The 23,077-nt window shown below is 36.7% G+C and overlaps 1 protein-coding gene across 1 annotated transcript in view; it reads left to right on the top strand.

The window, feature by feature from the left end:
• LOC139592660 (cytosolic beta-glucosidase-like) overlaps window positions 1-1,010 on the top strand; it is a 31,990-nt gene extending 30,980 nt beyond the window's left edge. Inside the window, exon 4 of the mRNA XM_071432728.1 lies at window positions 997-1,010. Coding sequence (XP_071288829.1) covers window positions 997-1,010 — 14 coding nt within the window. The remainder of the gene's footprint in view (window positions 1-996) is intronic.
• Window positions 1,011-23,077: the final 22,067 nt, after the last annotated feature.

Raw genomic sequence — 23,077 nt, 5'->3', positions numbered from 1 at the left:
TAAAATGTCACAAAGTTATTATTAACCCCTTTTGTTTCCTTTAATATTTTCAGGAGTCAATTCTTACTACAAAACCATTATGGACCTGGGAAATGGCATCCTGCTCCCTGTATCAGTTTGGTTTGCCTTAATCCTCAAAAAACAGAGGTGACTGGAAATCTGAAGGCATCATTGGCAACATCAATATCCAATTATTGCTTCATAACATTTGGAGATTGAATGATCATTACTAATGGGCCTTATGTTGCTTTAGGTGGTTGTTTAAAAGGTATTGCCCCAGTATTGGTACCAGAGCTTACAAGGCAGCTTTAATGTGTAAAAACTACTACTAAACCCTGATGCAGTTGTGGTAACATTTGGAGAAAACATTTTGGAATTGTGTCAATAGCTCAGATTGATAGAACCTCTATGAATTCTGCAGAAGATTTTTTAGGAGCCCATCTGGATGGCATAAGATATTGTACAAGATATAAATAAACAAGTCACCTTGGGATTTGTAATTTAATTTTTTCATACTGGCTATAGAGAGTAGGAGCCTTAGTGTTTTCCTATTACCTTTTTATTTGATATCTGTTTTACTATTTGAAATGACACACCAGTGTTATATCATCTTTTGAACTCCAGAAATTATCTTTCTGATGCTAGCAGTAAGGCTTTCCTGGCATACATCTACTCCTGGCAAGGAGACATGTGGTGACTGCCAGTACGAGGGGTTAAGGAGCAGTGACAATAAGCAGATGCTAATGCAGGAAAGATATTTTAGTCTTCTCATTAAAATAAGTCATTTCACTGTCTTCATGGGTATTTGCACAGTTTTGCTTTTCCATTGTTAGTCATAAAAGGTCACTTCATGGAAAATTAAGTTAATAGGGTCAGTGCAATTTGATGAAAACTAGTTTTAGTTTGTAGCTTAGAAAAGATAGAGGGTAATGCATCTGATTTTATGGGCTTTCTTACATCTGTTCTGAATAAAACTTTTGCTCTCTCTTGTTCTAGGATACATACAATAGCCCTATAATTTACATCACTGAGAATGGGTTTTTACAAAGTGACCCTGTTCTACTTGATGCCAGTCAACGACAGGAGTATTTCAGACTGATTTTACAGAAAATTTTAAAAGTCAACATTTAAAATGATGAAAGATGGGTTGTGTAAACCTAATATAATTTTATTCTGTGCTTATTTGCATTCAGCAATGACCAATGATTCTTGAAGCTAAAACTTATGTAAATCAGAGTAAAGTGGTGTGATTAGAAAAAATGTTTAGCTGAAAGGAAAACAAGCAGTTTTAATCTTGGTGTGGAAGCAAAAGAAAAGGTGCTCCATATATACATTGTTCCTAAACTTATTTTGTAAGGTCAAAGTTCTTCATTGAACAGAGCAACCACATTAAAAAGTGCTTATCATTAATGCTTCTTATTGTGCAGGATGTAAAGTTGAGTGATGTAAACCTAAAAATCTGATCATTGCATCTCATTATATCCTTACAGAATACAACCTCCCACACACAGTGAGGTCTGTGCAACAACTAATTCCTGTACACAGCCATTAAGTCATTATAACTCAGCTTCTGCCTTTGTATTAAGGTGGTCAAAACTGTTCAACACTGACAAAGCTCTGTTTTTATGCTTTACCTATAGTTTTTGTATTTGCCCCATTTCCAACCTTCTGGAAATTCCTTTCTTACCTCTCTTATTTTTGTAGTCTTCTCTATAGTAATTTACTGGAAGTAGATCTTCTCACTATGTAGCAAGTGAAATGCATTTTAAGATGTCAGTTCATTTAGATAACAGCTAGTATCCCTATTGTATTTGTCCAAAGTGATCACAGTCATGAAAGTCACATCATAGTTCAATAATTTTTTGTGGCCACTTTTATATTATAATGTTTAATTCTTACTTTTGCTTTTTAAATTCTTTATTTTATCCTTACTTTTGTCCAAACTTGTTTTTGTTAAAAAACTGTTTCACTTAAAAGCTGTCTTTCTATCTTCTTCCTTTTAATTTAGAGTTACAGTTATGCAAAAATCCATGCCAAATACCTCTTTTTCTACAACTGAGTAGAAGATGCACAGGACCTTTTTCCAGCACTGAAAACAATTGATAGGTTCTCCTTCTGTCAGAAGCAGACTGGTCATCTACCAGCTGTCTTTGGAGAGCACCTCCTGGCCTGTTCCATATCTGACCCCAAGCCATGTCTGGAACCTAGTTGGCATTGGACAACAGTTTTATCAAGGAGTTTTGTTTAATTTTAGGTTTGTAGACAAGATATCTGGATTTGACTTTCTCAGAAGATGTAAATAAATTAAGAAACACAGAATTCTCACTGTTCAATGAAATGGAATTAATTTACCAAATCTAGTTGTTTTGACAATGTTTTAGAATGTACAACGGCTTTTCCTGAAGTAACTATTTAGGGTAGGTCTGATGAATCCCACTGTAATGCATTTGTTGACGCAGTTCTCTTTATGCATAGTAACAAATAAATGGGACTAGCTTGGAGGTAGATGCTTATTGGAAGATATCAAGAGTTGAGTAAAATTTGCCTTTACCATTTTTTCAGTCCAAAAATACTTTTAAATGTGCATGTGGTCTGAGTCTAATCAGCGCAACCTTATACAGGTTTAGTTATAAATGCAGGTTGACATGAAGTTTATCATTTTATCCAGTAAAATAGCATGGTGGAATGCTGGCTGAAATGGGTCCCTCTGTACAAAGATAATATAGCTCTTAAACCCATCAGCTGCAGGCACTCTGTGAAGAAATGTCAGCAACATTACCCCCATGTGACTTTGTGCCCACTACTCTGAGTAAACATTTGTCAAGGCCACTCCACATGTAATGACCCACAAATGAACAACCCATTCCAAGTTTTCAGCTCAGATTGATGCAAAGCAGGATACTTAAAGATGTTCACTTTATTCAGTGCTTAAATGCTTAACCATTTATTAAGTGTTACATGAAGCATAACAGTTTAATTGCTTTGCATACAGTGTCTACTCTGTGATAATTCCTTATCTTTTGAGCTAAATTTTGAAATTATTAGTACAGACTCATTCATGCAAGGGCCTTTGAGTCATGACAGGAGACTGTGCAGATTCTGCTGTGGGACTTAAACATCTACTTACTTTTTTGACTAACCAAGAAATAAACATGCTTGACTACAAAGAACTACTACTATCTACAGTTTGTTACTGCAGTTGTCATTAGAAATATTTTACTATGTTGTAATTAGATTGATAGTATCACCATTTAATCTTTTTTTTTTAAATTAAAACCTTCCTAACTTTTAAGATACATATTTACACCGGTTATCTTAGTTTTGTCATCCAAAATTTTCAAAATAATAAGGATCTTCCATTTTCAAGATCTTGTGTTTTGGAAAGAGTTATGCTCTAGTACTCTGAAAATCAGAGCACTTCAATGCCTCTCAAGCTACATGTCGTACAAACTCCTAAAATTTTTTCTGTCATCAGGACCATTTAAATGACATGATTTTGGAGGGCAGGAGCTGTCCTTAATTGGTAAATCAATGATGTCAGAGAAAATTGAGATTTTTATTTTTTAGTTAGTTAAAAAGACCAGAATGAGCAATGTAAATACGAACTAGGAAATAGAGAGCAGCATGCAGCTACTATAAATCATATCATTGCTATTATAAATGTGTACAACTGCTGCCATGCTGCTTCTGCAATATATGAATAGATAAAAACATCAATATTTTAAGAAATGTGGATATACATATTTAGCACCTCAACAGAGCCATAAGCATGCATGGTGCTTTACGGATAAATGAAAGTGATGTCTTCTTACCCCAAGGAACTGAAAATCTAATTTAGATACAATGCATGAAGAGATGAAGAACAAAAATCTGGATGAGAGGTAAAAAGAGAACATGGGTCAGACTAGTCAAATGCTTTTTACTACAGTTGCTCTTTCTTAATTTTATGTAATGTATGTTAAGAATGACATCTAGGCCAAAGATCAAGGCTGCCAAAAAAGAAAAAAAAGGTATTTGAAAGTACTTAGTTTTGAAAGGTGAAGCCTTTTAAGAAAGATAAATGTAGTTTTATAAAGTCTGTGGAGGAGAGCAGTGCAAATATGGTTAAACTATTGCCAGCTGATGGAGAAGAGCAATGAAGGTATTCCATAATCTGGCTGGTAAAAGATTAGTAATAATGCTGATGGGGAGGAAAAAATGAATTAAATGAATTTTAGGTTGCAGAGTGCTGCAAGAAGTAGGTCCTGGAAGTTAGTAGAAATAGAAAGTAAAGAAATTGAGGATGATGTGATGTGATGTGATATGAGCAGAGGCAAATAAGAGGGAGATGAGCAAGAATAAATGTGAACAAGCAGGACTAGATTTGGAAGTAAATAGGAAACATATGAACATTTAATTTGGATTCAGCTAGAAGGTCAGCAGTAAAAGATGCAGGGCAAAAAGGAGAAATGATTGTGAGGAGAAAAGGATGGGTAAAACTCAAGATTCAGATGGTGTTAATTTTCTCCTTAAATATGCTTGAATGAAGCAGAAGAGAAAATGAGATACAGAGAATGCTGACTGCAATGGGAAGTGCAGAGCAGAACTAGAACTGACAGTAAGCAATGTCGTGCAGCTAAGATTTTAAAAATTGAACTTCAAGTTAAATGAAGTCTGTCCTGGATAGCTTTTTGTGTCCTTTTTCCCTCAGACTTCTAAGAATTGTTATAAAACCTTTTATTTATTGTTGTAACTGTACACTCCAACCTTGCTCTCATGAACTAAGCATTTAGTCTGTGTTGTAGATCCTTACAAGCCTGCTTTTGCTGCATTCCCTTGCACATAAAACAGTGAGGTTATAATGCAATACTCTAGTCCATGAAAATATGATTTATTGTTAAATTAAATATGGATGTCATAATGTGAGCCCCTTGGGTCAACTATAAGCTTGAATGTTATTGAAAGAGCTGCAGCAGCAGCTCTGTTTCTTCATTGCTGCTGACAAAAATGCCTCTACAAATAGAATACAACAATGCAGACATATTAAGGAGCCTCGGAGATGTGCTGTCCCTGGCATAACATTGCCATGTGACATTTTCAAGAACTATAAATACATTGACTGCATTATAGTGTAAAAGTTAAGAAGCTTTGCAGTAGTCACTGCAGAAGCATTAAAATCAAGCTGAATTTGTTGCGAATACCATGAGGGATTCAAAGCTTTTAAAAACCCAAACCAGCACAAACAAAATAAACAACAGAGAAACTCCTAAAATCACAAAGATATAACTGGGATAGTACAATATTTTTATCAGTTTTTAGTGTAATTTTAAAAGGTCCAGAAGACAGAGTATGATTCCATAAAGTTCCAGTTAAATGCAGTATTATAAGTCCCCACTGTGGTAAGAGCAGATATAATTTCTTAGAAAAAGTATCTGAGACAGTTTAGACAATAGAAGTTACAGTTACCACTTTGTAGCAATATTTGCTTGTTAGTCAAAGTTTATACATAATTTTTTCCACATTAATCCTTTAATCTGAATAGTTTAACCAGTGAAAATGAGGGGTTTTTTTAACTCTTAACCAGCAGTTTTGCAGCACAAAATTATGAAAGAACATTTTCTTTCTCAGTCCTGTAATCTGCCATCAAAATTTTCTTCAGTGAAAAAATACCCCACAGTTGTGAGCTTGTGAGCTCGTGTAGGGAAACTTTCTACTAGAATTAGGGTAATAATTCATATCCTAATAATTAGGGTTATGGGAAGCCTGGCCAGTACAACAAAAGAAGAGGATCTCTGCAACAAAGCTTTGTGAGTGAATTTCTTCATTGTCACTTTCTGGATTTTGATTAAATATACATATATATATATATAAAGACAGATTTATGCATTAGCTTCTAGATGTCTTTGGATTGATCAGCTCTCCCTGGAGGAAAGGACTGTAATAAACAGGAGCTTTGTGTAGAGTGTTAGAAAGAGGAGAGCTAGACTGAGTGGTGCAGCAGCTTGTTCAAGTTTTGGGGAACTGGGATCTAGCCAATATTTCACATCCTCACACAGTACCTGGGATGTGCTTTGATTGAGAAGTAACCAGCCCCCAGTGAACTATTAGTTTTCAAAAGCATTAGCAACTGCAGAGCAAGAATAGCTCCTGCTCTGCAGAGGAGAGATCCAGTGTAGGAGGCTTTAGTTCCCTCAGAGAGGATAACCTAAGTAATTAGGCACTGTGGATGCTGTACTACTGCTAGATAGCTCATGATTAAGTCCCTGCTAGAAACCTCTTCAGAGAATCAGTTTTCTTACAGACATACTGTTTCCTTTGCTTAGCAGTACTACAGGATTGTTGAAGTAAAATTCAGGAGTTTTCAGTTTTGCTGCTGTTTCCCTTAGTTGTGCAAGCAAAAACTGGGGATCCCAGCAGCTAACCAGTTTCTAAACTCCAAATCACGGCAAGGTGGCCAAAAAGTTATAGGCAATTACTGCTCACCTGCACTTTAGAGAGTTCCTGCAGGAAATTATTTTTACATGTACTATGTAATCCCCACATCAGAAGTAGCTACTGTAGTTTTTTGATTCTGTTGTTTTTGGATTTTTTTATTGTACAAGATGAAAGACAATGACAACTCTGCTGGAAAAAAATTTCACTAATAAAAATAAAAAGGCCTTTATGATGAATAAACAGTCTTTCATGAAAATAGTGAATTTAAATTCATCAGATGTGGATATCACAAAACATCATTGAGTTTGATATCAGTTCTAAGCCACATGCTTCATATGGAGTTACCTTTCAGAAGCAAATGTACTGAATCCACAGAGATACATCATTAAAAATGCTGTGGTAGTGTTGTGTCTTTGAGACAGCTTTTAATTTATATCTCCCCCTTTTTAAGATAATACAGCTTTAAAAAACTCAGGGCCCTTAAGTACATTCTAAATGCTTTCTTAGGATTACATACAGGATCACTATTAGCAAAAATTAAGTTAATATGTAATACAGTTTGGCTAAGCTTTTTCACATAGATATGTCTCTTTCCTGTAATTGAGAGATAAGTTCAGTTTACTAGAATAAACATGTGTATTTAGATATCTATCACTTCTTAGGCATGGATTTATATTCCAGACAAAGAGATTTTTCTTTTAATTTACAACAGGAAACATATTTCTTCCTAGGGCAGAGCATATTACCAAAAATTATGAAAATTTGTTCAAAGGGTATTACAAAATTTGAGAGAAAGCTATTAAATGTTGTAGTGATGGTACAAGTTTTATCCCAAGGTGTTCATATGTTCCTGAGTACTTTCCATGGGATGTATTAAATGCTCTGCTTCTCATCTGGCTAAGTGTCTGCTGTTGACCATTTAAGTAGATAGACCTGTGAAATGATCATCCTTATGTTCATTTGACAATTAGTGACAAATGGATCTCTTCCAAGACATATTTTTATAACTGCAAATAGAAGAAAAAATGAGAAGACAAACTTAGTTAGGATATACTGTGCTAAAAAAACAACAACTGTGTTTTGAAGTGCTTGGGTTGGTAGCTAATATATTACTATCAAGCTTCCAAGCTAGTTATTTTTCATTATGTTTCTGTGATAATAATAGCTCATCATTTGATTTCATGGGAGTTATTGTCATTCTAAAGGGCTGCAAATGATATAAATGCAGCTGTACAGGGAATATTACAATGTCAAACGAAGAAGTGTCATTGCAGATTTGTATATGATCCCACAATGTCAATATAAAAGGAAAGAAAACATTGATCAATAGAGCACAGTATCAGAAGTGATTGGATATAATGCAAACAATGCATTATCTCTTATACAGTCTTGGTAAATGAAAATACAACTTTCAGGCTATGAAAACAGTGCATTGGGTTTGAACTCAAGTGTGCCTGGTTGTTAAAAGCCACTGCAATTTTTACTGAGTAAGTATATGCCCCTCCATGCATTAACACATACGTTCAATATGACCTACTTTATAATTGCTGTGGGAGTTTGCCTTTGCATTTTTTGAGAGTTCTCTCTTCAGATTCTCAACCATAGCATTGCATTAGCTTATTTGCATTGAATCAATTTTGCTAAGGGTTCTCACATTTTTATATAAAGAAGTACTTAGCTTTGTTACACAGGGAATGAAATATCTTGATATCAATGTTAAACTAGGGAAATGGGGGTGGCACAAGTTCAGTGTAATTTAGCTAAGGTCAAAATGCAGATGGGATAATAACAGGAATAGGACCTGGATTTTTCTGCTCTCCTGTTCTTACTCTGTATGTGCAATGTCACATTCCTGCTAACAGACATTTTGAAATAAACATACATATCAGAGGATATGAATATGTACCTGAATGCATGGTTTGCATCTTTCAAAAACTCTAATGAGAAAGTCATCTGGTGAACTTGTATAGTAGCTGTAAATTAAATACAGAATGTTACTATTTCAAACATGTTAAGGACACTTATCCCCATTGAAGCAAGTCTGATGTTTGAGCAAAAGATTTTTGAGGAGTTAATAATTCTATTACACGGTGGAATAATTTGCCCAGAAAAAAGATGAATGATTATATTTCTTGGAAATAAAAAATCAAATTATCAAATAGTAAAATAAGTGCAAAGCATTACCCCTCTATAAGAATGCTGCATCTGTCTGTATATAACACAAATTAAAATATATAAATTGGAAAAGAACCCACAGCTTTTACTTCTTCCTTCTAGAATAACAGAAGACTAACTACATGATGATTTTTAGAGTTCTCTAACAATTTATTTTCAGAAAAAAGGAAATATAAGAAAATGAAACTCTTGAAAGAAGAATCAATTTTATCCCATTCATGATAAATGCTTAAAAGTTTACTTTTACATTTCATTTTCTTACAAATGAAATGTAAAAGTGAATTTGTATAATTTACAAATAATGTGTAAATTTGTATAATTTGCAAATAATGTAACAGTTAAGTGTATTTCCTTGTTATTCCCTGAAAGGAGTCCTCTGTTGCTGTCACTCTTTTACTTTGTAAAAGTAACACCTGAAAGTAAAGACCTTCCTAATATTTGTAGTAATTCTGTTTTCTATTTTCAAATTGTGCATCCTAGAACATTTACACAGTGTAGCAGTGACTTGTAAGTATGAGAATATAGGGCTTTTTCAACAATCTTGAATTAGAGAGAAAATCCAGAGGGAATTGGACTTGTGTGGCAAGTATTTGCTAGTGTTGGCTCAAGGGATTAATTGTCAATCAAAGGGGAAAAAATTCCTCTGCAATGGCTGTTTGCAAAACAGGGAAAGAATGTCTGCAAAGGTTCCTTCTCTTGCATCTCACACCATGTCTCCCCTGTTTCAGTGTTTAAGGAGCCTTTAAGACAGTTCCATGTTACTCTTCCTTTTTTATTCCCTCAGTAACACTATTGGGTTAGGCCGAGCAAGACTTTTGAAATCTTAAGAAACACTCACTGCCTTCACAGCTAAAGTGTCATTTTTTTATTGATGTTCTTTGTGTTGCCTAATTTGTTGGTATGGAAGAATAAAGTTTATATGGACAGCTGCTATGGGAACTTTAGTAAAGGGCTTAAGCAACAAAGAAAAGCTTTGATTTTTCAGAAACAATCAACTGTGTGTGTGCCTTAGGTGTTTCAATGTTTCTATAAATAAGTCAGAAACCAGCAACAGTATTACAGTGGTTTGCACTCTTCTTTCTTGAAAGTATAAGAAATTATATGAAACATAATTTTATAAAGAGAGTTCAAAACCATGTTTTTATATACTGTGTATTCTTTATAATGGATTCTTACTGATTGCTTGGATGATTTTTAAAAAAGTGACAAGCCATTGCTTGTGTTCCTGCAGATACAGGGTCAGTGAAGAGCTCAGGCAGTACACTTTTGCCTGGACTAGTATCTCCACTGTACTATGCAGGATCATGCTGCAACAACTAGAGCTGTCATGCACTTCTCAAGTTTATTCTTCAGTCACCATAAATTGTAAAAACCAAATCTACAGATCCTAAAGGAATGAATAAGCATGGCTGAATGAAGAGCCAGAGACAAATGCTTAAGTCCTTGCAGAAGGGGAGAAGAGTGCGTTTGGCTTATGCAGCTTCTGAAAGTCATTCAAAAATTCTCTCTTGCACTTGCATGCCTTTTATATCTGCAGCTCAGACTGTTGCCTCTGATCTCAACAACCAGCTTTATGCTTGTCTGGCAGTCTTTTTCTTATGAGCTACCCCAGCAGTTAGGAGCAGCTGGGTGCATAAGTAAACAGTCTCCAGGTTCTGCATCCTGTTCTTTACTCAACACCTCTGTAAGCTTCTAAAAAGGATCTTTCACTAAGAAATGCAATTTGCAGAGCTGAGTGGGGCAAAATCTTTAGTGTCCCCTCTCAGGTGTTGGCTTTGCAGGGTGGGAATCAGCTTCAATGCTGGACCTGCATTCTGAGACTTCAGTAATCCAGTGCTTTTTTAATATAGGTTAAAACATCGTTTATTGCCATGGAATCCCCTTTCCATTTACATTCTTTTGTGCAGTTTTTCTGTTCCTATTTGGCTATCATGGCATTTCCTTTTTTTTTTCCTTTTTTCCTTTTCCCTGCTTGCCTTCTCCCCATTAATCCTGTGTTTTCCAGCAGGCAGATGCTGATTTTTCTCATCCATGTGTAATCCCAATGAAATTTTCATTTTCCATATTTTATAGTCTACTGCTGTTCACCTTTTTAAACACAGGCAATAGCAGTCCAAGGGAGAATAATTCACTAACCTCCTGGGGAAACTAAAAATGATCATAGTCTAGCAAGTCAGTCTTTAAATGTCCTTTGCCCATTCCACCCTCCCCTCTGCTACTCTTTAAGTATTTAAATCTGCCCCCTACCAGTCAGACTTCCTCACCAGATGGTGCCTTCTGACTAGCTCTGCCTTTCTTCAGAGGATGAATAAGTACAGCAAAGAGCATAAGGAACTGGTGAGACAGCTACTGGAATATTTCATCAGTGCTAGTGTCCACTTCTTTAAAAGGACAGTGAAAAATGGCACAGAGCTCAGGAAGGAGCTGCAAAAATGATTTGAGGGCTGGAGAAAATGTCTTACTGGAGGACTCTAAAAGAGCTCAATCTGCCTAAACAAGATTGAGAGGTGTCTTGATTACAGTGTACAGGTACCTTCATGGGAAAAATATACCAGGTACCAAAGATCTCTTTAATCTGGTGAAGAGAAGCATAAAAAGAGCCAATTTCAAATGAGAAATCAGACACATTTTAACAGTGCAAGCAATTAAATATTGGCACAGATTACCAGGAGGTCTGGATTCTGCACCTCTTGCCTTCACATCAGGGCTCAGTGTAGTTTGGAAGATACACCTTCGTCAAATATGAGTTTTGGATATATACCAGGGAAGTTAATGAAATTTAAGAGCCTGTGATTCACTGAAGATAAACTAGATGACCTTATGATCTCTTGGTTTTTAATTCTATAAATATAGGAGTGCTGTCGGCAACAACTGTTCATGAATCATTAAAAGAGATCTGGTATGAGGTGTACTCTGGCAGTATTAGGCACTGGTTTTGTGGAAGTAGATATGCACAAATAATTATTTTATTAGCCTAAAGACAAAGCTAAAACAAACAAACAAAAAGGAAGGGAGTGATCTAGAGTATACAATTTCAATATTTAGGTAATTTTAAGTTATTGCAATCTTTGAAGTCAGGACAATTTGAAAATATATACCTCATTTTGTAAAGAAAAATCAAATATTTATTTGGGGAGATTTTAAATTTGAATATTTATATTTTCCCCATTTTTTTTTTCTGGCTGAAAAAATTCTGCCCTCCTTTTGCCATAATTGCATTTACAGTATACTTATTTTCAATGAGAAAACCACCTGAGGTTCTCTCGGAGACATAGGGAAACATACTTCATACTATTAGCTCATTGTTTGTTCTTACTTGTTCTCCTCTCTGAGAATAATTCTCATTTATGCAGGCAGTGATAGGGTTTTAAATGATGTAATCATATATTGGTGCAAAATGGTAATGGCTTTGTCTTTAAAGATAAAGATTTTTAAAAGGTTAATTATATTCCACAAATTGTTCTAAAAGTAGAATGTTAATATTATTGTAAGACTGCAACTTGGAAGGCATTTTCCCTATCTAATATATATCAGTTAATCTCAATATTCTTCCTTCTTTTCTTCCCTATTGCTACTGTTTCCAAGTGCTGTGCTAGATATTTTTTTTTTCTTTTGTGTTTATTCATACACCTGTGAGTATCTGTTTCCTCTCCTCCAGCAAGATATCACTTAGTCAGGCCATGGATTTTTATCCTTTCTCTTGGTCTTAACTCATAATTTATTTTTTCCATCTCTTGATACCTTTTGCTTTTCTTTCGGCTTCATTTGTCACTTTCTCTTCAAACAAATCATACCCAGAACATGAGACTGTACTAATAACAAGTGTTACAGCTTGGTGCCTGATCTGACAGGTAATACATGTTTGAAGTAAACTCTGATGCAATTTTATCTTAGGAAAAGGCAAGGAGCACTTTCAGAGCTAAGACTGGAAAAGTGACAGAGGAAAAAACATCAATCCCCTGTCGAAGGCAGAGTTGTAAGTAGCATGGCTTAGTGGCTGAAGCAGGAAGACAGAAGGTCTCAAGAGTGTGGCCAAGGCAGGTGAGATGGAAAGGAGAGGTAAGGAGGATAGAGTGCCAGCAATAAGCCTTAGCTGGAACCCAGGTTAGAAATTCTCCTCCAGCCATCATGAGATATTAGGTACAGAAACTTTATGAGGTTTTTTTTCACCTGGCACTCAGGAGATGTGTTCTCACACTTCATATGTTTTACTGGTATTATCTCATGTCTTTTCACCCCCTGTATAGTGGTAAGCAGCAGCCATCATCATCCTCTCCACCTAATCTGCTGTAAATCTGCTCTCCTTGTTTTACAGCATTTGGATGACATTTATCTCTTCACATTGGCCAAAAAAAGCATTCCACATTAGTGCAGCCTTTCAGTCTAAACCTCCACCTCTGTTGTGTCATGGGCACTCATGATTCAGCCTGGATGTTCCATCCCCTGCACATTTTTGCACATCATGGGCTATCCCACAGGATTTTAGAACTCTTGGAGAAGTTCATCCTAGACAAGTAGAAAGAAAGGACAAAGGAAAACACAAAGGTAGATTCCCTTTCCATGTACCCAATGTAAGCTGAGCAGGGAAAGCCCTGAAGTTAGAGATCAGAGTCCTTAACTGTATGTCCCTAGTAATAAGAATTTTTCTGACATGGCAACTTGATTATAATAGTAGGTGGGGAGTGATGGTTTATTTGTTTATGTGGTATCAGTTTTTTACTGTTTTTTTAAAATAAATCAGCTGTAGTCAAAGGCTAAAATGTGTGTGTGCCTCTGCACTGGCAGTCAGCCTGAGCCTTTTGCCAGAGCCCATGCCTGTTTACCATTAATTCTCAATAAGTGACAGAAAATATACTAAGTATATTCTGTGCATGGTCTGTAACTGGAGGTGGCAGTGTTCTGCTACATCCTTTCCATAGTCAGTTTTAGTCATGGGAAGACCATTTTAATTCTCTCAGTCCTAATCTATGCTTTTAAATAGACTGTGCACCTGTATGAGAGTTGTAATAGAGAAGATTATTATGATATGAAAAATGTCTTTACTTAAACAAAAAGGTTTTCCAGAACCCTAGTTTTATTCATTTATAAGCAATGTTTATAAATTACTAACAAAACATACAGTGGGATAGCATCAGTTCTGTGTGCAACAAAAACAAATCAGGTAACAGCAGAGACATCCCTCTTTGTCACAGATAGCTGGAGTGTGACTATGCTGCATCGTTGCTATAGTTATGCAAAAGATTTCAGATTAAAAAAAGCAAGCTGGACACTGTGAAACCAGCCCCTTGTTTCAGCCTCCTACCAGTAATAACCAGAGCCTTGCTGAAGAGTTGATGTTTTTACTTTCCAAGGGTGAGAAGCAGTTCACTCTGTGGAGCAGCGAACACTTTCCTTGTCCTGCAGAATTTCACGAAATTTGAGAGATTTTAGAGAAGCAGTGGAGTTGCTGGAGGTGAGCTGAAGAAGAAACTTTGCTATACCATCCTACTCCCTTGCACTGGTCCCAGCTGCAAAGATGGCACAATATTTGTATTGATTTTTTTAACAGCCAAACCACTGTATGTACCTGAATCTGTAAAACAACAGAGTATTGATCTATTACAGAAAATGATCTATTTAAAGTATCTATTCTCTGCTAGTCTGGGGTGCAGAGAGATATCTATTTGCTAGTGTAGCCTGGCAGATCTGCACTACAGCCATAAGTTTTCACCATCTGGGTGTAAATATAAACCACTACTTCTCCTTAAAATAACTTAATATTGCTTAAATCTTCCACCACCCATTGCCATATACACACACACACACACATATATATATATACACATATATATGTATATATATCTGTCTGTGTGTCTTTGTAGGCATCTGAAACAGAAGAGCTGCCAACAGACTTGGATTTTTTTTCCCAACTAGGAATTTGTTCAACTGGTTTGCACTGCAACTCTGAAATTATTTCACTCAAAAGGACACTGTGGATGTTAATTTAAAAGATTCATTAGGGTTTTAATAATTCCTTAGAGCCTTTAACCACAAATCTGTTTCTATACCAAAAAAGTTTTTCTTCTTGTCTTAATCCATCTGTTTTGGGGAAGCCAGTGCATGTGCTGCTGGACTGTTAATTGTGCTTCTCCTTGTCCTGTACCTAGCTTAAAGAAAAAAGTATATGTTTGATAATGAGGAAAAGTTACACTAAAATTCAAATGTTTCTTTTGCAATGAAAAATTGGAAATTGAAACTGAAATGGAGCCCTTTTGTCAGTTCAGACATACCTGATTAGAGTGTGGTTTGTGTAGTGCTGGTTGGATCTCTCAGTGTGATATGGTAAATCTGCCCTTCTGTTACACAAGTGCAACCTTGGAGTCTCCATTAGGATGGAATCTGTATAGCTGGGACAAATTTTTCTAGTTTACCTAGAAAAATAGTGTATTTGACACTTCTGTGAGTGCTATTGTTAGACAGCAATCACAGATTATGCTGAGTTGGAAGGGACCCACAAGGATCATTGAGTCCAACTCCCAGCCCCGCAGTGTCGCCTCCAGGAGTCACACCAACATCATCCAGAGGCTTCTTGAACTCTGCCAGGATTGGTGCTGTGACCACTTCCCTGGGGAGCCTGTGCCAGTGCCCAGCCTCCCTCTGGGGGAAGAACCTTTTCCTCACATCCAAACTAAACTTCCCCTGTCACCACTTCAGGCCATTCCCTTGGGTCCTGCCACTGGTCACCAGGAAGAAGAGAACAGTGCCTGTCCCTCCTCTTCCCCTTGGGAGGAAGTTGTAGAATGCAATGAGGTCTCCTCTCAGTCTCCTCCAGGTTGAAAAAACAAAGTGACTTCAGCTGCTCCTCATATTCCCCTTCACCATCTTTGTTGCCCTCTTCTGGACGCTCTCCAACAGCTTAATGTCTTTTTCATATTGCAGTGACCAGAACTGCACACAAGAATTTTTGTCTGAAGATGACTGAACCTACCACACAGATAAAATTCTATATTCCAAAATCAGTAGGAGATTTACTTTTAATGTCAATGTGACCAAAACCTAATTATATATGAAAATACATTCCATTGAGTAGGAGGTTCTGAGTCCCATTATCCTTCACAAAAAGGAATTAATGTTTGGAATCTCAATGGATGTATAGAAAACCTCTTTAGATGTTTTTTGATAGTATTTCCTAATCCTATCTGCATATTTCCATACAGAGAAACCGAATTCAAGTATTTAGACTTTCATAAAATGTAAAAATTGTAATGCTGTATGGCATCTTTATGTCATACATCTGTGTTAACAACACAGATTGCCACTTATATTACTAGAATTTTGATTACCTTTCATTGGTCTTTCCCTTGATCTTTTTGTTTATGCTGTTGAAATCTAAGCCTGAATCTAATCTAATTCCATTGTTCTTGTCAATTTTTTCCCCTTTGTGTTTCTGTAAAATTTGCTAACTCAGTCCAGGTATAAGTCACAGTCATACACGTGATATTAAATTAATGTTCTTTTTTATTCTCTGGATTATTAAACATCCATTTAAATCCATATATATCATTTGCCTGTACATGCCATTTGCATGATTGAATGTTTTTTGGTAGTGAGACAGATTCTGTATATTGTAATATGTCAATTCCAGAACTTTTCAGAAAAGTGTATTTCATAATTCTCATTTTGTGGTCCATGAGGAATCTTATTTTTTTGAATAAGTATTGATTGTGTAGTACAAATGTGCAAGCCCATAAAAGAAATAAAAGTTTATTTTATTCAGAAAGAATAAACATGGTTGAAGATGAACAAGAACATGAATGGCAAACCAGTAGGAAAAAGGTACCTCAACAAGTGCAACTTAGTAATTGTCCTCATTCTAAAATTAGGTAAGTGCAAATGTTTATGTGCAATGACTTCTGTAAAATCAATATGAAAACCAAGATTTGACATTTTCATTTAAAGTATGGGACACTTTCCATGGGTTTCTTGTCCTCACAAATTTCTGTGAAATTTCAATTTCTGTGAGTATACAATTTAATATTGCCACCTGTATTGGTAAGGAATAGCAATATCTCCTTAAAAAGACCACAAAGGGACAAGAAGAGATCAACAGGAAACAAGTATTCTCAGCAAATAACATATACTTCCATTTTGTTTATTATACTAAAGTCACACTAGGCAAGGGAGATTATAATCTTCTCTCAGATTAAAGAGCTAATGCAGATGAACCTGGGTTGGATTTGGTCCAATGTTTGTTAATAGTAACATCTCAAAAGCTGGGAAAATTTCTGTAGACAGTCTAAGGCAGGGAGAGCAGAAGGTGTTTTTTACAGAATAATGACAATCAGGTTGTCATGGTGGGACACAGTTCAACTGAGAGCATTCCTACCCTGTCTCTAATAAATTAACCCTCCATGCTGGTACTCATTAATGGACATGTCAAGAGTTTTGGTTTAGAGGGGTTTTTTTTCACAACTGTAAGCTCTACTATTGATTTCTGCACAGTCAGAGCTTGAGGTCAATCTCTTTACCCATGCTGGATAAAGGGCAGCTACAATACCTGTTCTGAATATTCATTATCCTGGCCATCAAAGGCCATATCTGGAGCACTTTCCATTTAAGACTTGGAGAAGATAAAACCTGCAGAGTTATGATAAACAGGTTTATTACATTACAGCCAGGGGTTCCCTCCATTATTTCCATTATTAATATGCCAAGTAGTTGGTTGATAATGTTTGCGTTGATACTTACAAATCTTCTTGCTCTGCAGATTTTAGTGCTATAAAGCTGTCACTTTCAGAACAACCCTTTAAAACTGCTGTTCTTGGGAAATTTTCACTATTTTTCACTACATGACTGATCTTCAGTGTTTAACTTCACAGTGCAATTTTAATATGAAAGGAAAAATAGAGGAAAGTGGAAAATACTTAGCAGTACCACTGTTTGAAATCTCTGAGCAATCACCAGTAGATTTCCAGTATTTCATAGCCACAGAGGGGAGATCAGCTGGTTGTTGAATGAACTGCTAACATGATGACTTAAATCTGATTCAATGTGCTTAAAATGGCCTAACATTTACTCAGTACCACCAATTACAAAACTCCTTCTTACCTGCCCAGATGTGCTTCTCTGTCAGATAAGTAATTTATTCAACTGTTTTCATTCCTATGAAGCTATATAACTGCGTAAAATGGAATTAAAATGATTTTTTTTCTGCCTATCTTATACAGTGACTGTAGTAATTTGTAAAATAAAGCATTCCCTGTATCTACCACCACAGAACTGCAAGAATTGTCAGATGTAGCCTCTGAGAATACATCCCTACTCTATGTGTTTATCAGGTTCAAAATTCACCTCTGTTCTTTCATCAGTTTGGGGGGAACTAGATAGAGATACCAGCTTTGCTTCAGTCTGGAAAGCAACATTCCCATGTTACAGCTTGCTACAGCTGTGCATTTTTGGATGAAAAGAATTAGAAATTACTGTATAACACATTGCGATAGAAAATCTTATATCATGTTCATGAAGATATAAACAGTACTGCCACAGAGACACAGTTTACTGCCATGGTATAAAGGAAATATTTTTGATAGTGTTTCAAATATTCATGGTGTCAAAGTTTTTTACCATAATGGCTTAAAAGTATACTTTATTTTAAACAAATAAAGTCTTCTACATTTTTCAGATTTAATCTCAAAATATTTTAGCATATACATATGCTTAATTTGCTGATTTAGAAAGGAGGTAGGGAATTGCCTTAAGGAACAAGTTTTATAAAAAATACAACAGGAGCTAATACCAGAGGAGAATAAAGGTCAGAGCAAGTTCAATTCAGTCCATTGCAAAAGAATTTTGGTAAAATTAGGCAGAGTAAATGGAAGAACAATGATGGAGGCAACAGTATTTTAGAAGGAAATGTTTGGAAGACAGAACCAAAGGAATAGTCAGAATAAGCACGAGGCACGTGCATAAACTGGTGAAAAAGAACACAGCTGCCATGAAGAAAGTTGCATATTCCTCCCTAGGCATGCAGCATCTAAGGAAGCCATGAGGAGTCCAGAAAGACACCACAGAAGCAAGGCTGCAGGCAGATCAAATTTAAGAGTCATTAATACGGGGAAATAAGTGGGTCCAGGACAGCTGGCAAAGACATCCAGACAGTGACTGGGAAGAGGGACAGGGGAATAATGACAGAGCCTTGAGAGATGCCAGCAGAGACAGGGAAGAAATAAAGGATCCATCAGCACTAACTCTCTAATGCTGTCAGCCAGATGAAGAAACAGTGAGCTGGTGCCACAGAAACCTAAGGGTGGGAGTTTCTTCTGGAGTAGTAGGTGCCCTATGGTGTCAAAGGTAACAGAGCTATCAAGGAAGAATGAGCACAGAGAAATGACCCTACAAGAAATTGGCACTTAATGTGAAGGATGACAAGACAAATGAGATATTTGGCAGTCTACCTAAAGCAACTCCTTCAGCTACTGCGACCACCTACATTGCCAGAGTAATTAGAAGGTCTTCCAAAGCAAGTGATAAATGGTCTGGTAGAGGCAGGGAGATCTACGCCTATTTATAATGTGCCTGTCATCATAGTATCCAGATATCATGGCAGCCAGTCAAAGGAACATAGTCACTATCCAGCAGTGGAATATTTCCTCTGTTATGATTAGATGTTCTTGGTATAAAAACATATCCCAAATAAGCAAACTTTTAACAAGGATGACAAAGTAGAGAAGGCTTGTCTATAGTGATATACTGTGTACATCTTCAGGATAGGAAACATTCATTCTTTGAAGCTGAAATAACAGTTTTACAGAAATTTTAAATGTTGGTCCACTTCCTGAACTGGAAAAACAGGATGATTTGACTAGCCAGTGCAGACAAAAGCTAGAGCAGAATGCAACAAGTAGTGTTAGAAAATCCTGCTTAGAAATAATGAACTCCTAATGTGTTTTTCTAATCAAAGTGTCAGCAGGAAATTCACTGTATTTGGAGACCATTCTATCATCAAGGCAGCAGTGTATTGCAAGTTCATTGTGAATATGACTTTTGTGTATCATTTTTGAATTAGATTGCTTTTCCCCCTCCTTTTTAAGTTAAAAGCAGTACAAACAAGAGAGGAGAAATGCTTATCACATCTGTTCCAACTTCCTTGGACCAGCAGACATTCCTTATGTCAGTCTCACTTATGTTTACATGCAACACTCCTTTGAACAGAGGTTTGATGTGCAGAAGTTTTTTCCCTCAAGATTTAGGCACACCATAAATCAAACAGACCACTTGTTTCCCTGTCTAGTCTATTGAGCACAGACAAGAGTGTACTGCAGGTTCCTCAATGGCTTATTTTCTATAAAAGCATAATGTTGTGCAGTTCACATATTACAGCAGAAATTTTGTCGGTTTTACCAGGAAATATTTTTCTGTCACAAAACCAGAGCCATATTTCCACTACTGAATCCACATAAATGTAGTAGCTGTGGCCTCAGTGGTGTTTTTAGAGTGTAACTCCAGTCCCCATGTGCCTGCCCTTCTGTGGGGAGGAAGAGGAGCTTGGGAAGGAGGGAAAGATGAGAGATAGGTGTTTTTAAGATTTATTTTACTTCTCATTATCCTGCTCTGACTTTGTTCGTAATAAATTCAATTAATATCCTGAACTTGAATCTGTTTTACTCATATTGGTAATTTAATTGGTGAGTGATCTCTTTGTATTATCTCAACCCATGACTCCTTCATTATACTTTCTCTCCCCTGCTCAGCTCCAGAGGAGAATGATAGAGTGGCTTTGGTGGCTGCCTGGCATCCAACCAGGGTCAACCACTACAGAAGCTTAATGTCCTACTATGGTCCTCCAACCCACACTACACCAGAACTTGTGTACGTGTAGAGAAGGGGAGTTGAACACCCTCCATGACTAAAACAGTATTGTAATTGAGTCTGCCAACCTTACTGCCAATTCTTTATGGGCAGCAGGGAAAGACTAATCCCCTGATTTACATAGAAAGACAGGTTATAAACCTTAAGTGTTGCATTTTGGAGCATTAACTCATTTAAAATTCAAATACAAAAATGTGGACCCATATACATTTCACATTGAATTTACGTGTTGTATTTTAATTTTAACCCTTTTTTGTGTTGTCCAGCTTATGGTATATTTTATGGGATCCCTCTGATAAATTTGATTAAATGCTCCCCCATCCCCAGAGAAATTCTGTGAGAAAGAGCAGCAGAAGATTGAAACAAAACCCCACCTCTTTGGAATGCCAGGGTGGTGCTGATGTGGAGCCTTGTAGCACCAGCAGGAAGTCACTGCCTCCTCACTAGCTCCTCACCTTCTTCAAAGAAGAAGGAAACAAAGCAGAAACAAAGTCTCTCTTAGATGAGTATCTCAGGACTATTTAATTTCATGGAGCACCAGCCTGTCTTGGGTGCAGTCCAAATTAACCTTGACTTAGAAGGGCACAGCCTGAGCTGGAGTAGGTAAAAAGTTTTCAGACAACATTAATGTAGAAAGTTGAAATTTCATTCCCATAAGATCATGGAAGCACAGAAACATCTTGGTTAGAAAAGACCTCTAAGAACATTGAGTCCAACTATTAATTTATAACTCCCAAGTCCACCACTGAACCATGTCCTGGTGCATTTGCACCGCTCAATATCCCCATGGGTGGTGGACTCAACCATTTCCCTGGGCAGCCTGTCCCAGGGAAATATTTTTCCTAATATCCAATCTAAACCTCCCCTGGATCAACTCGATGCCATTTCCTCTCATCCTAAATATAAAACAGATTCAAATTTTTTGTTAGAGGTCTCTTGCCTTATAATACTCTAATTGTAAGAGGTTCATTGCACTAACTAACCTGCTTCTGACAATTTATTTTTTTAATGAAAAGTATCTACAATAAGAAAAAGTCATGTGTAAAGTCTAACTTGCCAGTGGGAAAAATCACATAGCTCTGATGCTTAGATTAAAACCAAGTTGTTTTACCTTTATATACAATGCTTGCAATCTGCAGCTGTTCACAAAAGACAGGAAGACTGAATATATAAAACAAGTAAGGTTGTTGGCTTTGTACTTTTCTATTCTTACAAAGGACATGTGTGCTTTACCTCTTGCAGTGTTACATCAAGTTGTTGTCCTTGAGTCAAGACTTTCTCATTTTGGCATTTGAAAGGGAGAAAAAGAGGAAAAAGTAATAATATTTTGCTTTTACTTTGAGGAGAATCTTTCATGCTTCTTCTTTAATGTGATTTTCTAAGACCCAGGATGCTAAGTATTGTCTCACATTTTACAAATAGGGAAGGAACTAGATGAATAATAAGTGCTTTACATTCAGATCTTACACTGATGGTTAGTCTTAAAATTGCTCTTTCTTTTTCAGTAGCTGGCACATGTCACCTCTATGCAGTTCAGTTCTCAGGACCTAGGAATTAACTGAGATACAAGCTGCAAGAATATTTTAATATTTGGCTGGCTTATGTCCTAATGTTAACTTCCTGATCATTTATACAATGGAGGGCAGAGCTGATTTTTCCAGAATTGTTCTGGGACAGAGGTTAGACAACAAATCTGCAGATGTTCCATCCCTGAAAGTGTTGAAGGCCAGGCTGGAGAGGATTTTGAGCAACTTGATCTAGTGGGAAAGATCCCATTCTGTGGGGGGATAGAATGTAAGAGAATAGTGCAGAAGGTAGTCTCACACCTGAGGAGTCTCAGCTGTACCAATCACCAAAGATTAGGAACAGGCCTGCCCTTAATAGGCCACAGCTGTGTCCAATAAGAAGAAGAGTGCTACAAAAGAGTGGGTTAGGAGAGAGATGGAGTTTGTTTGTTTTTTGTGCTGTGAAGAAGAAGGAGTCAGTGCTGTGAGGAGATGTCTGTGAGAAATTGCTGAGAAGGTATGGGACTTTTGTAATAAGATGAAAACACCATCCAACCCAACTGCTTTATGAATTTGTGTTTAAATTTGCTTCTCTTGCTGCTTTCAGCATTAGGAGACCTACAGTGGCCCATGTGGCCCATGCTGGGACTCTTGTTGCCTTTGTGTACAGGAATCTGAGTGTGTGCTAACAGCACAATCCCTGTTAATGTGGATATACTCAGTACTAAAAACGTGCGGGTATGCTGATCTCTTATGGCCATCATCATCCTGTGCTGCAGAGAAGCTCCATGATGTTATTTTTGAGTACTTCAGCCAAAGAGCCAGATCATAAACTTGCAGCCAGCATCAGATTTCCACTTGTGGCTATTTACATACAAGTTTGTCTGGAACAAAGCTGACAGGAGAGAAAGAAATACTCATCTCCAAGAACAGGATGGAATCAATTAAAATTAAAGGTTACTTAATGCAACATTTATTAGTAACTAGTCATTACCTTATCTGTCTTTACAATCCTATTTTCTTACTGCTTAAACAGTGACATCCCAGTAAAGGTCTAAAATCTACTTTCACATTCTTTTTCTAAGGCTGCCTGCTTTATTGGTAGCTTTAAATCCAGAGCCCTAAGTGTGTTATGT

The sequence above is a fragment of the Agelaius tricolor genome, unplaced genomic scaffold (genome assembly GCF_023055355.1).
Source record: "Agelaius tricolor isolate 1412-34295 unplaced genomic scaffold, bAgeTri1.0.p SCAF_8, whole genome shotgun sequence".
NCBI lineage: Eukaryota > Metazoa > Chordata > Aves > Passeriformes > Icteridae > Agelaius > Agelaius tricolor.
Note: the sequence above shows the minus strand (reverse complement) of the source record. Positions and strands in the feature narration are given on the sequence as shown.